General features: G+C 47.1%; 1 protein-coding gene across 4 annotated transcripts in view; it reads left to right on the forward strand.

Moving 5' to 3' along the window:
- Ccdc91 (coiled-coil domain containing 91) overlaps positions 1 to 17,457 on the forward strand; it is a 167,973-nt gene that overhangs the window by 126,280 nt on the left and 24,236 nt on the right. For all 4 annotated transcript variants that reach the window (XM_040743654.1, XM_040743655.1, XM_040743657.1 and 1 more), the window contains one exon: positions 14,293 to 14,406. In XM_040743654.1, coding sequence (XP_040599588.1) covers positions 14,293 to 14,406 — 114 coding nt within the window. The remainder of the gene's footprint in view (positions 1 to 14,292; positions 14,407 to 17,457) is intronic.

Consider the following 17,457-nt stretch of genomic DNA (forward strand, 5'->3'; position numbering starts at 1 on the left):
CTTATAAGGTTTTAGACTTTACTGTAGTCCCATGTCCTTCAAGTAACTTTTTTACTTGATACTGTAATTTAAGCTTCCCAGAACTATTCCCCATCGTTTCTTTTCCTATTTTCCCCCATCTGTTCCTGGCCAGAAAAAGAGACGAACCCGCCCACTTACCTTGCTTTTACGATCTCGGTGGGACCTCCAATTGCTGCGCCTGCTGCGCAGCCTGTATCAGAGAATGTAGCGAGGTGGTCGGGATAGATGACACAGAGACCAGTCGGTTGTGTTAAGAAAACTTTATGCTCCCCAAATCGGCTTAGGAGAACTTCCCAAGAAAAACGCTTCCCTTCAGAAAAAGCTTCTGCCATCCATACACTCACAAATCTCCAACAGCCCTCTCACACACCTCTCACCGACCTCTCCTCCCTCCTGGCTGGTGGTTAAATTTCTGGCACCAGAATCTGGAACAGCAGGGAGTAGCTAGCCATCGGGAAGATCAAAGTCATGGTGTTTCAGTGACTGAGCCCTATCAAGCCCTTATCAGGAATTTATGGCACTGAATTGTTTTCAGTAAACATGTTTTCAGTAAGCATTGTCTCACAGCTGCCTGCTCCCAGGCTGATCGAGGAGTGGGTTTCTGGCCAGGGTCTGTGATCCCCACACTGCCTTTTAAAAGAAAATGATAGGAAGCTGACAAAGGTGGCATGTTGGGTGGCCATGTCAAGTGTTTGGTCATGCCAAGTGTTTAGTGGTCATATCAAGTGTTTGTCTCTGATCCTGTCAAGTGTTTGGTGATCATGTTGAGGGTTTGGTGGTCAAGTGTTTGCTGGTCTTGTCAAGTGTTTGATGGTCTTATCAAGTGTTTAGTGGTCTTGTCAAGTGTTTGTTTGTGGTCCTATGAAGTGTTTGGTGATCATGTCAAGTGTTTGGTGGTCATGTCTAGTGTGTGGTAGTCAAGTGTTTGGTGGTCTTGTCAAGTGTGTGGTAGTCAAGTGTTTGGTGGTCTTGTCAAGTGTGTGGTGGTCAATTGTTTGGTGGTCTTGTCAAGTGTTTGGTGGTCATGTCAAGTGTTGATGATCAGTTGGCAGGAAAAGCAAAGTTGCAGAGGTGTGAGGAGTTTGCTGTGCACAGTAGGGTGCTTCAGAGTAGAGCAATGCAGAAAAACGCCTGGTTTAACTGAAACGGGAAAACTTTGGAGCAGGCACTAATCCAGAAACACTCAGTCTCTCCTTGAATTGATGTGTACAATGATCATGTGAAGAGTAGTCAATTGGGGGCCCTCTGCACATCCACACTTTGAGTCTCTGTTCCCCGGAAGGGGGCCTAAGTAGTCTGGGAATTTATTAAAATTACGCCAAACGGTACATATATGCAGATTTTTCTGCAAAGGCAATTTTTACTTTTATTAAATTCTCAAAAGAATTTTAATTAGGAAAGCTTTTTAAAATACTGCAATTGGCTTCCCACTGCCTTCTGAACTTTCATATGTAAAATCTATTCCAAGTTGATTAAATACTTAAACTATAAATTTTATGCATCTAAAAAAGAATTAGGCAAATATTAACATTCTTTGAAAGGAAGACTAAGCAGGCCTGTTAGAGTGATGGATTAATCACCACCAAAATCAGCTTCATAAAAGTAGGAAAACATTAGCAAAACTTATCCAAATCCTATTTTTCCAAATTCTTGTACCCATCCAAATGTTTATTCAAGACAAAACTGGCTAAATATTACTAAGCAGCTTCCTGATGTTCTAACCGACTCTCTTACCGTTTCCATCTCCTCAGTGTAGATTTGGACAGGGCGTTAACTGTGAAAGCCCAGTATGCAGGGCGCCCTGGCAAGGTGTCAGGTTTGCAGCCCTACAGAAGCCACACACCTAGAGGACGTTACTCTTACCGGCTCTTCTTGGGAAACCTGCTCTCTGTTTTTATTGTTCAATGTTAGCACTTTTACTGTTTCAGCATAGTGTTTTTAGTACTTCTCTGAGAATTTCACTCATGAACACGGTGCATTCTGATCATACTCCCACCCTCCTCCCTAACTCTGCCAGACCCACCCTGCCCCACGGAAAAATCCTGTGTCTAGGATTTTGGTCAATGACAGGGAATGGCGATGGTCATTGTCTCAGCTACCAACATACCTGTCGGGGTAAAGCTGACACTGGAAAAAAAAAACCTGAAGATGAGAAATCTGGAGGAAAAACCCATTTTCCACAAATGGCCTTGCAAAGCTCTGGCTTCCTGAAGGTCACACACACATCCTGAGAAGGGCCTGTGAACCCCCTGACCTCTGGCTAAGATTCAGGAAGCAGAGAGTAAAGACCAAGCTGTAGAATTGTAATCACTGCGTCCAGGTTGCCACAGCAAGGGAACCTTCTAGAAAAGGGTGGAAAACTTGGTGATTCAGAATAGTAAGGAAATCTGTGCCTCCCGCCCTCTGAGGATCACTAATCACTGATAAGAAACTTAAGTCACTACATATAAGGAGGACTGCAGGTTTTGCAAAATTAATCCCAAACGTTACTGCATGAGGCAGTCACAAACAAACAAACCGTATTTTGGCAGTCACATGGTGGGGAATAAATATAGAGGAACAGGAAAGACCTGCTGCTGAGTTGCTGCATTATATTATTTTTAAATGTGCATTGTTTAGAAAAAAAAGTACTCAAAGATATGGAAAAACACAATCCACAGATAGGCAGAAAATAATGGCTTAAAAAACTAAGACTTTACTGTGTCACAAACAATTCAGGCGAGTTTTGGGGTTTTTTGTTTGTTCGTCATGTTCTGAGTTTGTGCATTCGCAAAACCAGCTGCCCCACCCCCCACCATTCTTCTTCCTCAGTCCCCGGGCTGATGAGGGATGATAAGCACAGCCTCCGAGAGCCTGTTAGGTGTGCCCCGCCCGCTCTGTCCAGCGCCCGTGCTGTCTGTCTGTCTCACTTCATTGCCTCCCCTGACCCCCAGTGGAGTAAAGGCCAGCCTCCCACACAGCCTGCAAAGGTGAGGCCTTAGTGCAGCTCTTCTGCTCCCACGAAGACAGCTCTTCTGCTCCCACGAAGACGCCATGAAGTTCTCCGACTGGGTAGCCCTGCTCTTGTGCTAATGTAAATGCCATCTGTCGTCTTTGTTATCACCTGCTTCTGCAGGCCTCAAGAACAGCCTGCATCATGCCTTGTCACTGCCGACAGAGCCTTGAGCACTCCCGGGAAGACTGGCAGGGGGGGGGGAGTGGAGTCCACCTCCTTTCTCCTCAGCAGACTTTTCTGCGGGGGGGGGGGGGCAAAGGGGCTCGCTGTCTCCGTGTCCAGATAGCTTGGTTGTGACTGGCGCCGTGCTCACCCAGGGAAAAAGAACTTCTGAGGAGCGCGTGTGCTTGTATTGCTGTTGGTTATGTGTGTTCATGGGAAGAGGCCATCGAGGCTTCCTTTTCCACTCTTGCTGGCATCGTCCCATGCGATCATACCCTGATTTTTTTTTCTAACATTCTCAATGTAAAGGGAAAAGTCAATCGATGGATTTAGTGGATAAAATAACTAAGAGAAATAAAATCAACTATAGGTGTAAGGTATCAACTCAAGTAGACATTTAAAAATGACAAGCAGTGCCTGCCGCTGAAACTCCTTTCTGGAGTTTCCTTCCTGGGACCTCCTCGTAATTAGCCCAGAGCTTTATTGTTGTTTTAAACAAGGTCTTGTGCATATAGCTGGAACCACACTCACTAAATAGTTGAGGGTGTCCTCAACTCCCAATCCTCTTGCCTCCAATGCCCGAGCGCCGGGGTTCCAGGCACAGCTGACACACCTGACCTGATCCCAAAGTTGTGAATGAATTTGTAGCCATCACTTTACGCATTCCCCAGGGAAAACTAGTTGAGGAAAATCGGTGTGTTGTCATAAACTGCCCTGAAAACTTCCCACCAGTTAAATTAATTTTCCTAAGTGAGTTATGTGGCTAGGCCAGAAATATAATTTATAAATAGACTTCCCCTTGGTTTATTAGTGATAGGAATCTGAAATCTTGCCCCTGCTTTCTAAAGTTCCTACCCTGGAGCACTGTGTCTGTGAGTTTCAGATATATAACTAATGTCTTTGTTATCCTTAGGAAAGTCCCTCAGATAGGAAGTGTCCCAGAGGTTGACAGGCCACTATTGTATCATACAACAAGGAGAACAGTGATGGTCTTCATGTCCTGGGGTCGTTCAGGTGGCTTCATCGTCCTCCATGGTTTTGTCAGCCATTGTAGACAAAGAAGCCACTTTAAGGATTGGCAGAGGAGTAGATGAAAGACTTCCTGTGAGAAGTAGTTGCTTCTTGTGGGTGTCCGGACCTCAGCAGTGACCGTCACAGCCCAGGCTCGTCACCTCCTGCAAGTGGCAAGCACTTTTCTAGTTAGCTGCTAGTGTGTCTGAGTTGACTTTTTAGTATGCTTTTCCTAATCAGCTACATTATGAGGCAGGTACTGTTGTCACCCCCCAGTGTGACAACTCTTATGTAGGTTCATATCCGTGCATGTGGAAACTGGGCCTCAGCCTTGGGTGTCCTTCCTCGGGACTCACCATTTTGTTTTCTTGGTCCCCCTTACCCCTTCGAGAGAGACTGTCTTGCTGTGACCTGGGCTTTCTGGTTAGGCCTAGTTTGACAGTCCAAGGGCACCCCAGAGGTGCCCGTCTCTGCTTCCCACATACTGGGATTACAAGCATGTGTGTGCCTATGCTCAAATTTCTACCTGGGTTCTGCAGTTTGAACCTTAGGAACCTTAGGTCCCCAGGCCTGAATAGCAAGCATTTCAATGAGTGAGCCATCTCCCCCGCCCTACCATGAAGACACAGAGATTCTACATCACAGTGGCATCTAACCTTGTCAAGGCCAGGCTGCCTATCCCTAGAGGTATTGAAGCTCGCCACAAGTTCCTCCCCCAGCCCCCAATTCCCACCCCGGGGTTCTCATCTTTATGTGTAATACAAATTCATCTTGGATAGGAATAGACAGCTAGATAACAAAACCCTTACGTAGGCATCATTCTCTTGCTATTCATCTATTCTATATATATATATATATATATATTTTTTTTTTTTGGCTGAGCAGTGACCGCATGTTGTCACTTCTAGAGAAGGGTTTGGTATACAGAGCTGACCAAAGTGGACAAGTCCATTGGCCTTCATGAAAATATACTCAATTGAGGAGCCATAGTAAACAAGATGTTTATGTAGTGTTGTGTACTATGAAAGAGGAAAAAAATCACAACTGTGTTTGACAGAGTTACCAGTAGGGAATTCCTTAGATATAGGAAGGAAGCCAGAGTAAGGGAATTAATATTCAGGTTATACGGTGTCACTCATATGAAGTCTTCGTTAGAGAGAATGTTGTAATAGAAGTTATACAGTATTTGCAAGGGCCCTGGGAACTTGGGTCTGGCGATAACATGAATTGTGATGATGAACTACCCGTCATCAGAACCATTTCTTAGTAAATCGTGGTTTTAAAGAAGACATTCCTGTTACATTCAAGTTTTGGGAAAGTGTCAAGTTTTGTTGGGATTAAAAATCTGTTTTGTGTTAAGTATCAGATGCCTGTGGACAATCTGTCGATAAGCCTAGAGAAGAGATTGGGTTATCTAGAGACACAGGCCTATTACATCCCCCTGCAGAGACTCCCGTGCTCCCATGCACGGTGACTGCAGTGATCACAAGGAAGTGGAATTAATTAACCCTTATGTCCTTCAGCAGATGCTGGGTAACAGAAATGTATATATAAACTCGGCCACACAGGTGAAGTTTGCAGGGAAACAGATAGATCTGGGAAGTCACATATTACATGAGAACAAAAACTCAGAAAAACAGCCAAACCAGACCCTAAACCCCAAACCAGCAAGCTCTCACATTCTCCCTCATGTCTGGATCCTAGCTCAGAATGTTCGTTTGTATGTGTATGAACAGGAGGGAAGGTGAATAAGACCTAAAAAAAGAGTAGAGGGTAAAAAGATGCTGAGGGGGCTGGGGTGGGGGGCAGGCAGAAAGGACACTGGCACTGGCTTGAGAGCAGAAGCCCCTGGGGCAGGGGAAGGACACGTGGACAGGGAAGGGGGGAGGAAGCTAAGACAAGTTCTTTTTGGAAGTTAAGTGTTTGTGACTCTACTTCATACTAGAATTGCACCGATTCTTGAAAAATAACTGGTTTGAAGTCGGGTGCCTTGTCAGGGTTAGTGTTTGGAACCGGTAAGATACGGGTGCTATTTAAAGCATAACAAATACTTTGTGGACAGGGCCCTGGCATTCTTTATGGAGCGTGGCCGTCCCCTATCCATAAATAACACAGTTTGCTTCGCATTGGCTGTGATAGCGGAGGTGATTCTGCACACGAACCAGCATTTCACAAGGGATAATGGCAGTCGCCCAGGTTGGGGCACAGAGCTTCACCCATCCCGTTGGATGCTTGGAGTTCCTTGTATTGCACAGCTGAGTGACAGAGGCCAGTGCACGTTCTGCCCCAGATTTCTGTGCAGCCCAACCACTTAGAGAAACGGGAGATGTAAATGACCCACGCCTGCGGAAATGAGCGTCTTCTCTTGGCCGTTGCGTCCAGACGGAAGGGTAGGACATGGCAGAATAGGCCTTGTGTAAGCAAGCCCAAGTGCGAGACCACCCGTGTGGCAAGAGTGCAAGAAGCCCACCTGCAGAACTGGCCTGTAGAGCCCTCTGTGCTCACCTGGCGTCACCCGGGAGACTGGAGCTCACAGGCAGGAAACACACATTGTGGCAGCGGTTCCTTGGACCTTACTGGAGAGCTTTTTCAGTTTGGCTAAGTTAAGATACATTGTATTATTACATAGTAGACCTTTCAGTGATATTAAAGGGAAAATTTGTAGCTCAGGCTTATTTAGGATCCTTGCTGAAGGAGGGGACGTGCGTTTGTAACCAACACCAGGAGGCACAGACAACAGGGTGCGCTAACTTTGCCGTCACCGCTGAGCGCTCGTAAGGCACCCCATCTGATGCTACAGTCTCTCCATCGTGGCTCATGACCAACCACAGCCTCTGTAATTTCGGGGCTGTGTTTTCTCAGAAGCCACAGATACTATAATCAGGGCTTAAATTTTCTCAAAGAAATTGAGCATTGCCCCTAGCCCTTCTTAAGAAGGAAATGAATGACATTTCTGTCCAAGCTTCCCAACCCCAAACCCGTTCTGTGAGGATATCTTGGGTTTTGATTTGGTTGTTTTTACAGTTTCTACTGAATTATTTGATAGGTACCTCACTTGTAATGGGCAAAGATTAGTGACATTCTTAATTGTTACTGTAGAATCCAGAAGGAAAGTTTAGCTAGGGTCCCCAGCTTGCCTTCTCTGCCCCAGCCTTCACCCTCCCGTGTGGCTGCTACCCCTTTCATTCAAAGAGAAACCCGTATTTGTAGTGATAATATTATTTATGATTTATTAAAGCAAAGTCAGCCACAAGCCATAGAAGCCAGGCACACATCTTTAATCCCATCAGCCAGAAGCTAGGAGGTGGTGGTGGGCACCTTTAATCCCAGGACTCATGAGAGCTATTTAAGACAGAAACAGGGTCTCAGTGTCAGGCATTCATTCTCCAACCACCTTGGAGATTCTGCAGCCACGCTGAGGAGAGCCAGCAGGATCAGCCCATTCAGCCTGAGGTAGTGGTAAGAGCCAGTGGTCCACTGGTTTGCCTTTCTGACCTTCAGCTTGAAGTTTGAACCCCAATGCCAGTCTCTGGGTCATTTATATATTTTGTTACGTACATTCTCCTTGTGCCTGCAGAGGGTTAGGATATCCCAGATTGCCCCTCTGCCATCCCCGTTTCCATGCTTCTTTAATCACTAGAGCCTTCCCATTGTGCCTGAAAAGTAACCCATTGAAAATGAAAGTGCTTAGCCTGGTATGGGGGTGCCCACCTGCAGTCCTATAGCCTGGTATGGGGGTGTCCACCTATAGTCCCTCAGCCTGGTATGGGGGTGCCCACCTATAGTCCCTCAGCCTGGTATGGGGGTGCCCACCTATAGTCCCTCAGCCTGGTATGGGGGTGCCCACCTATAGTCCCTCAGCCTGGTATGGGGGTGCCCACCTTTGGTCCCTCAGCCTGGTATGGGAGTGTCCACTTATAGTCCCTCAGCCTGGTATGGGGGTGTCCACCTGTGGTCCCTCAGCCTGGTATGGGGGTGTCCACCTGTAGTCCCTCAGCCTGGTATGGGGGTGTCCACCTGTGGTCCCTCAGCCTGGTATGGGGGTGTCCACCTGTGGTCCCTCAGCCTGGTATGGGGGTGTCCACCTGTGGTCCCTCAGCCTGGTATGGGGGTGCCCACCTTTGGTCCCTCAGCCTGGTATGGGAGTGTCCACTTATAGTCCCTCAGCCTGGTATGGGAGTGTCCACTTATAGTCCCTCAGCCTGGTATGGGGGTGTCCACCTGTGGTCCCTCAGCCTGGTATGGGGGTGTCCACCTGTAGTCCCTCAGCATGATATGGGGGTGTCCACCTGTGGTAGCATTTGGGAGGTGGAAGCATGAAGTCAGGAGTCCAAAGTCATCTTCTAGGTCAGTGGTTCTCAACCTGTAGATCACGACCCCCATCACAGGCGTCACATGTCCAATAATTCCATTACAGTTCATAACAGTAGCAAAATTACAGTTATGGAGTAGCATTGAAAATAATTTCATGATGGGGGTCATCACCACAGGAGAAGCTGTATTTAAATACTGCAACTTTAGGAAGGTTGAGAACTACTGCTCTAGTACATGATATGCTCAAAAAATAAAAGCAAAATAAATAGTAAATATATATATATATAGCATATATATACATATATATAGTGCTCCCTCTAGTATATCATTGTCTTTTCAATTTATTTTTTTTTTTTGTTTTTTTTTGCTTTATGTGTATGAGCGTTTTCATGTGTGTTTGACCACCACGTGCCTGCCTGTTGCCTAGGGTAGTTAGAAGAGGATGTTGGATCCTCTGGAACAGGAATGACAGATGGCTGTGAGCTGCCGTGTAGGTGCTAGGAATTAAACCAGGGGGATTAAGCCAAGTGTTTTCCAAGTCCAGCTGCCGATGGGCGTGTGGACAGCAAAGACTGTTTGGTCCCCGGGCTCCAGGTGGCAACAAGAGTCCTTGGGAATGGGACAGGAGGCCATCATGTTGTGTTCTGGCTGCATTCTGCCAGTGTCCTGAAAACTTGAATGAGATAGCCTTGACTGCAATGCAGCCAAACGGGGGAGCCCTGCGGATGCCCTCTGGAAATGGCTGGATATTTAACACGCAGGAAGAGGGCTTCCTGCCCCATGTGACCACAGCTGAACTGGGATGAGGATGAAGTCGTCACATATCTCTTAAGAGCTGCATTTTGGCAGGGGATTGGAGAGTTGGAGCGTGGCATTTAAGCGCAGTCTTCTTCTCCCAGCTTACTTCTGAAGTGGGGGGAAAAAAGCAACCTTAGTGAAAAGTGGTTGAAGGGCAGTGAAAATTCATGGTCATCCAAGGGTGCTGTGCGTCTGTAGGGACTGACATCTCTGAGACACTTCTGTGTGTCTGGAATCGTTAGAAACCCAGAAGTGACGAACGCACCCCCAGTGGGAAGAGCACGTAGGAGATTCGGTGTTACTTCTCCCTTCTCAAATACTCCAGTCCAGTGTGGAGATGCCTGAGAAGCTTTCCAGGTGGTGGCCCACAGGGAGACCGCATAGAGGGAAGGTTTGGACTGTAAGAAGGAAGACAAGGTCTCAGAATCAAGAGCAAGAGCCCCGTTGAAGTACAGCTGCTCGCCTGAGGTGGAGTGGGTCAGCTGGGTCTCGGGAGTCTCGCCCTCCCCAACCACCCCGCCCGTCTCACTTCTCAGACACTGAGGGCCATGGGAATTGGAAGATTTTTTTTTTCCTGAGGAATCTAGACAGCCCAAGATGAAAGTACATTGTTAGAGGAAATGGCCCCAGGGAAAGTAAGCAGCCAGATGGCTCTGTTCTCAAGACGTGGGTCACAGGCTGCAACTGCAAGCACTGGACTGCTATCCCGCTTCAGTACGCGAGTGACTCGTTAAACAAGAGTCAAGTTTGGAGAGACGGCCATGAGCACAGAGAATAAAAGAGATGGGGGGGCGGGGATAAGAAGTTATTAAAAGCTATTATTGTTGGTCCCTCAGAGATGGAGGGCCCACAGCAGACAAAGAAGTCTGTATCTCCTTTTTTTTTTAAGTTTTTAATTTTATGTTTATGGGTGTTTTGCCTGCATGCATGTCTGTGCACAAATATGTCTGGTACCCACAGAGACCAGAAGAGAGTGTTGGATCCCTGGAAACGGAGTTACAGTTTTAATAGACATGCCACACCTATGCTGGAATTGAAGACAAGGCCATAGACAAATGGAGGAGCACGTGGGATCAGCATGTCTACAGTAGCTGTATCCTCCCTGAACCTGTCTGAGGAGGCCTCCATGCTTTCACTCTGTTTGCAAACTACATCCAGCTTTCCTAAAGAGAACTCTAAGTGTCTCCCTGTCTAGAGGTTGGGAGATCATGAAAAGAGAGTGGTCCCCTTCTTTGAGTCACTTCTCTTGAGGCAGTCACATTGAACTCAACGGCTGATCACAGATGCAGAGAGAGCACAGACCCAAGGACCTGCAGGGCTGAGCCAGTCCAGTTCCCCAACATGGAGAACCATGGCCGAAACAAGGTGCTTGTAGATTCTGTAGAGTGTCAACAAAGTGTTGTGGAGGTTCTCATATAAAGAGGGGGTGTTTATAACTTAATTAGTGAAAATCAATATAGTAAAAGAGGATAATTTTTTCAGTGAAGACTCACTAATAGAAGGAGTAAGATTTCCTTCTCAGCAGCATTTTGCTTACTGATAATATGGGGTTCATCGTCCCATCATCTGAGTTGCTAGTACCTCATATCCCGAAAGCTTATAAATTAATGGGTTGTAATGGTTGGCATGTCTAGAACCTCCTATATTCTCTGATTTCCTTTTGTCATTCACTATAGTACAGAATAATTACTTCAAAGGCAAGATGGCCTCAAAGGTTGTTGCACAGCACATGGATTTTGAAGTACAAACTTCTCCTTGTACTCCATCGGGGTCTAGATTATAGATTGTAGAAAAAAAACCCTCTGGAACCACAGTTTAATCTTTAGGTTTATGCAGAAATGGAAGTATAATGACACACAGGGACGTAAGTACACAAAATGCCCGTGACTCTACTGTTTGTGCACTGCTGACTCTAGTGGGCAGGTGAGACGTTTTATTACACGGTGACAATTTCACTTTGACTTACTTGGTTTGGTGATAGGGAAAGTGAACCGGGGCCGTGTACCTACCCGACAAATGCTCCACCATCGGCCGCCCCCACGGCTCTTTTTCTTATTCTAAGGCAAGGTTTCACCACACTTTTCAGATGGGCCTTGAATTTGCTCTGTAGCCTAGGCCGACCTTGAGCCTGGTTCCCCTTGCCTGAGACACCCAAGTATCTGTTGCTTTTATTTTTCATAGATTCATAAAACTCCACATGTAATTTATAGTGGGCTCTACTGTCTCGGTACATGTATAGACTGTGTGTTAAATCAAGGTATATGACATACTCCTCACATATTTTACATTTGTCATTACTGTTTTGAAAGATTCAAAAATGCTATGTTGTTTGTGGTCATCCCACTGTGCCATAGGACACCAGAACTCTCTTTCCTTGAAAACAGCTTTGTATGCATCCGCCAGTCTCTTCCTATACCCATCAATTGTGTGTGTGTGTGTGTGTATGTGTGTGTGTGTGTATACGTATGTATACAGCTAATCTCAGGAATTGTGAAAAGAAACAGTAGTTCACTAATTTGGAGGCTGAAAGTCCAGGAGAGGTGGTGTTGTCATTTGTTTCCTTGCTTCCCTGGCTGTGTCACTCCAGGCTTGTGGCAGAACAATAGGAATTATGTAAAAAACAAAGCACATGGGGAGACGGGAAGTGAGGAGTTCAGAGACTGGGCCTGCAGGAGCTAGCACAACCCACTAGAACAAGACTAGACCCTTCTAGAATTCCCCAGTGATGCAGGTACCTCCATCAGGCCCCACCCACTAATGCAGCAGCAGCGACTAAGTCTCCCCTGCACGAGCACTGTGTGTTCCAAACCTTGCACACCCAGCTTCCGTTAGCACATATTACCCTCGTCACTCCACCTACCACACTGAAACATGCGTGTTTCTGTGTATCCAGAGAGCGAAAATCTAACTTCAGGCAAATGCGTTGCCTGCATTCCTAACTTGGCTGGGTGTGGACACAGCCTGGCCCTTGTCCACAGGAAAGGGAATGATAAATCACCCACACTTTTCCTCTCTGTGTGGATAATTAAGAGTGAGTTTGAAGAGTGTTGTGGGGAAGAGCAGGAAGATGCTGACTTTAGGGAGAGGCTAGGATGACTGTGGGGAATTGTCCAAGCCTGCGTTTGCCAACCCACACAGCAGGAATGGAAGCCAGTGCACTAGGTTACTGGGAGCCCTGGGCCAGGTCACTAATGTGTGGCTTGAGCATTCAGGGTCTTTGATGTCTGCCTGGCTTTTCCTCTTCCCCTCTTCTGCCTCTCCCACAAGAACTGTCAGACAAATTGATTCCTAACAAGCATCCGGTGTCCAGCAAGCACATCTCAGGCCACACCCTGGCTTCCCTTAGAAGAAGACATGAGACATTTTTCCTAGCAACTCCTAAAAGTAGGGTCAGCACCACCCATTGGCTCTGGTATATTTTGAAACCTCTGTTACCTTACTGTTGTTTCTGTTTCTCTCTGTCTATGTCCTGTGTGTGTGTGGGGGGGGGTAAATTACTGCTCATCAAGAGAAGGAGATAGATGGTTCCAGCATCTGGAACTGTGTTTTACACATCCTACTGGATACCTAGCGGATAATTTGACAAATGGATACAAGAGCAGAAGGCGGCTGACCACAGATGAGAGCTCTGTGGCATCTGAAAACTGATCCTTGCCTCTTCCTAATACTCATTAAAAATTCCCTTTCTATGCCTTCCTGCAACCCTGTGTAACTTTTAAAATAATAAGTACACTTAGTATGCATAGAAATAAAAAACGAAGCATGCATTTACTCCAGAAGCTTAACCGCATGATAAATGTGGTTTACTAAGTAATAACTGGTAAAAATAAGTCATCGTGTAACTGTATAAAGGAATACAAATCATACTCTGAAAGAATATAAGAGCCTAAGGACATATTCAGAGCATGTCTCGGTTGAAAACCTGCAGAGAGAGAAAATATCCCATACAGTGTGAGCGTATCTCTTGGTGTCCAGTTTCTTCCTCCCCTGCCTCTTATTCTGTGTGCATGCTTGCATGTTTACATATTTGAATGTTTATAGGTTTCCATGCATGTTACACATGTGCATGTATACCACTGTATGCCCATACTTTCCTACATCCTACAAAATTTCTACAGTAAACAGATTGTTCTATATTTCTGGGCCATACATACATGTCTAAACTGATTGAGGAAAAACTGAGAGGAAACACGTATAGACCTTACAGCCAGAAGAGCCCTCAAGAATCAAAAACAAAGGGAATACTCGCTTACGGTGTTGCCCAATAGCAAAGGCCCGGCATCTGTGGATGGATGGATGCGGAGTAATTGTGGTTTGTAGCATTCATTTCAGTCAAGCACTATTATATTTATTTTTAATTTGAAATACAAGGGTAAAGTGCTATTTCTGCAGAAAATGTTGTTGCTTTCTGAGAAGTCTTTCTTGAAATACTACCTACGCACCCCCTTCCTGATCATCTGCTGTTCTGAAACCCCTTGGGTTTCTGATACCCAATTCAATAAGGCAGCGGGCTCCTCTTTCCCCCACTAGGGTTCTCATTTCAAACGGCAGCTAACAGGATGGAGTTTTACCTGGCATGTCCATCTCTCAGCATCTTGACCTGACATGAGGCCAAGGTGTCTACAAAACTTACTACCCAGAACACACTTGGTAACCGTTGTGGCAAAATCCAACGTGAGTGGAGCCACCGGAGCTGGAGATGTTCTTGGACGAGTAAACACCGAGTTTGTGTGGAGACAGGACAGGAAGGCAATCGGACGGAAACCAGGAGTCCAGTGTCTCATCACTTCCTTCAGTAAATGGCTAATCCCGTTTCTTCTCTCCCGAAGCCTCTGACAGTTACCGAATGCCGCCCCAGGGGTGCAGCCTTCCGCCCTAAAGATTGGCCTGGAAGGGAATGACCTGCACCCCGAAAAGCCCTCCAGTCACATAAGTGGCACAGGCATGCCTTTGCGTGTGCCGTACTGACCGAACTTTCCAACCCCAAACAGGAAGCTGTCAAAGCAGCCATCATAGAGGAGCAGAAGAGAAGCGAAAAGGCTATGGAGGCGGCCGTGAAGAAAACGAGGGACGAGCTGGTGGAGTACGTGAGGGAGCAGAGACGGGTGAGTGTCCCAGCAAATCCGTGCCCTGCGCCTCTGTGACAGCAGAAGCTCACACACCTGATGTGGGGTCGAGATACTGAAACACTGTCAGTATGATATCAGTAATCCCCCCGGAAGGTTGTTTTCCTGAATAATTAAGCATAAGCAGTCACCTCTGTAAATTCCCATCACACACGAACAAAGCAGCCAGGAGCCGTCTCCACCTGGGTCCCCCTAAATGATAGTTCTTGACCTCAGGGGGTTGCTGTGTGTCTGTGGACTCCTCTGATTCTGGCAGGGACCTGCATGTGCTCTTCAGGCTTTCTTTGTTAACTTGACCGTGGTTCTTACGGATTTCGTTACAGTCAGCAAATAATAGATTGCTCTGGTTCTCTTTAAGAGGAGGTCGGAGCATGCTGGTCAGGATTCAGGAAACAAGCTGCAGCCGCTGAAAACCAGAACAAATTTCACTTACTGTCTTTCCACAGACCTTGAAGTGTAAATAACGCGCAGTGTGAGAAGTGCTGTGAAACAGGGTGTATAACCATTGTGACAAGTATGTAACGGGTATGTTTTGTTCACATGCCTAACATGTGCACATAAAAGACAGTGACTCCTGTATACTGCATGCAGATACGTACCATAAACTGTCAGGTGTTGTACGCCATAGCACACACACCAGAGGAACAGCGTATATGAGGACACTTGGCACATAATGTCTAAGCTTAACTGCTGGCTGAATGGCAGAGTAGAAGCTGTCAGCTGCTGTTAGCATGAGTTTTCTAGCCCGGTGGGTCCCCCGGCCCTTGAGCCCCAAACGAACACACAGACACTGTATTAATTATGAAGCTGTTGGCTGATGACTTGTGCTTCTTACTGGCTATCTCTGTCTTAACTATTAACCCATTTCCATCAATCTATGTACTGCCACGAGGCTGTGGCTTACCCGGTGATGACCAGCATAGTGTTACTCCTCTGGCAACATCTGGACTGGGCTTACTCTGCCTACCTTTCCCAGAATCCTCCTCCTCCTCCTCTCCTAGCCCCACCTATATTCCTGCCTGGCCAATCAGGTTTTTATTCATCAACCAACACAGAAGAACATCTCCCATCAAGCTGTTAGCAGCAAAGTGCTGAGAATGCAGTGAGGCTCCTGAGGGTCGGGGTCGGGCCGCCACTCCAGTCTTGTGCTCCAAACGTGAAGTCAGATCTGTATGGTGCAAAGGAGATCCCTGTCAGGTCTCAGCAAATAGTTTGTCATCAGAATACAAAACCCATAAGGGCTGCTTTCAAAGAAGCAGGGGTCCACAGAAGCACTCGTGTCTGGTTGTCTTTCAGCAACTAGCTTGGGGTGGTAGCCGGGAGGTCTGGTCTTTAAAGTTTTTTTCAGCCTGATTCCTGATAGATTTTTCACATGCTGAACCTAGAAGAGAAGCTGATATTTCAGTTGTGTGTGTTTCACCGGGAGGTCATTTCAGATAACGCAGTTCCTGAGCTGTGCCCAGAAGGAATGGCAGACATGGCAGACACACGCAGATCAGCGCAAATCGAGAAGAAGGGCAGACTGAAACTGAGTTTAGGGGTTCTCATGGGTCCCTCCTTCCCATCGACTTTTCCTCTGCCCCCTCAGTAGTGTGGCATCTCCAAGGGGTCGTCTCTGGCCGTAGGTGCCTTGTTGTGGAGTGGCTCAGAAGTTATTCACCGTTCTGATCCAAAGCCATGCTGGCTCATTAGTGGCCGCCTCTCCCCTCCCCTCCCTCCCCTCCCCTCCCCTCCCCCAGGTCTGTGGTGTGGACTGTCCTCCCCGCTATCCCCCCAGGTCTGTGATGTGGACTGTCCTCCCCCATCCCCCCAGGTCTGTGGTGTGGACTGTCCTCCCCGCTATCCCCCCAGGTCTGTGGTGTGGACTGTCCTTCCTGCTATCCCCCCAGGTCTGTGGTGTGGACTGTCCTCCCCCCATCCCCCCAGGTCTGTGGTGTGGACTGTCCTCCCCGCTATCCCCCCAGGTCTGTGGTGTGGACTGTCCTCCCCGCTATCCCCCCAGGTCTGTGGTGTGGACTGTCCTCCCCGCTATCTCCCCAGGTCTGTGATGTGGACTACTCTGAACCCCAGTGTGACCCAGCAGAACAAGCTGCACCGTGTTTCATCTCCCCTAGCAGGGTGCCCTCCAGGCTCCTGGGTGGGTCACATGGTGTAGACTTGCCTTCCTCAAGGCTGAGCTGTACTGGTGTGTGTATGTTGTCCTAATTCATCTCCTCAAGGCTTAGTGGTACGTGGTGTGTGTGTGTTGTCCTAATTCATCTCCTCAAGGCTTAGTGGTACGTGGTGTGTGTGTGTTGTCCTAATTCCTCTGCTGCTAGCCATTCGGTTTGTCTCTACATACTTGATATAGTTTTCTGAATCAACCAATCTGTATTTGAGGTGTAAATCTGCACAGAGATTATGATAAAGCCAATTTACAAGATCGTTTTTGTTTGGTTGGGTTTTTTTTCCTTTTCACAGCTGTATTTTCTATCTTAGGGTATTACGTAGCTACCATAGAAGCATCTGGTAAGAGGAAGAATGGCTTCTCTAGGGTCATCTGATCCCTGTGTGTCAAGTTAATATCTAAAAAGAGCTAATTACGAGTTAGGCCATTTGACCTGTGTTGGTCTGAATCTGTTTGAAGGCCTGTGAGGTACCTGTTTGTGAGGTGCAGCCTGATTTGACAGTGAAAGCCCAACAGAATCGGGCCCCATTCTCCTGGTTTTCTCCCTTGGTTATTGGTGCTATCGCATGGGATGCCCACGTGGTTGCCGTGAGTTAGTGATAGCACACAGCAGCTGGAGGCGTCGTGCATGGCTCCATGCTGTGTCAGTATCTGCTTCGAGCATTGTCTTCAGCACACTAATAAAATACCCAGAAGCCACCACTTGTGGGTAGGTGGGTTTTGTTTTGCTGATTGAGATTCAGGGTGGTGTTCTCGCTGTTGTTGACGGTGTGAGTTCTGAAACCGTATCCCACTCCCATTACTGATTTGCAGATCACCGCCCTGTTGTCATAGCAAAGGTACCACTTTCCATAGGCTTGCAG

Source organism: Mesocricetus auratus, unplaced genomic scaffold, assembly GCF_017639785.1.
Source record: "Mesocricetus auratus isolate SY011 unplaced genomic scaffold, BCM_Maur_2.0 Super-Scaffold_100001, whole genome shotgun sequence".
In the NCBI taxonomy this organism is placed as follows: domain Eukaryota; kingdom Metazoa; phylum Chordata; class Mammalia; order Rodentia; family Cricetidae; genus Mesocricetus; species Mesocricetus auratus.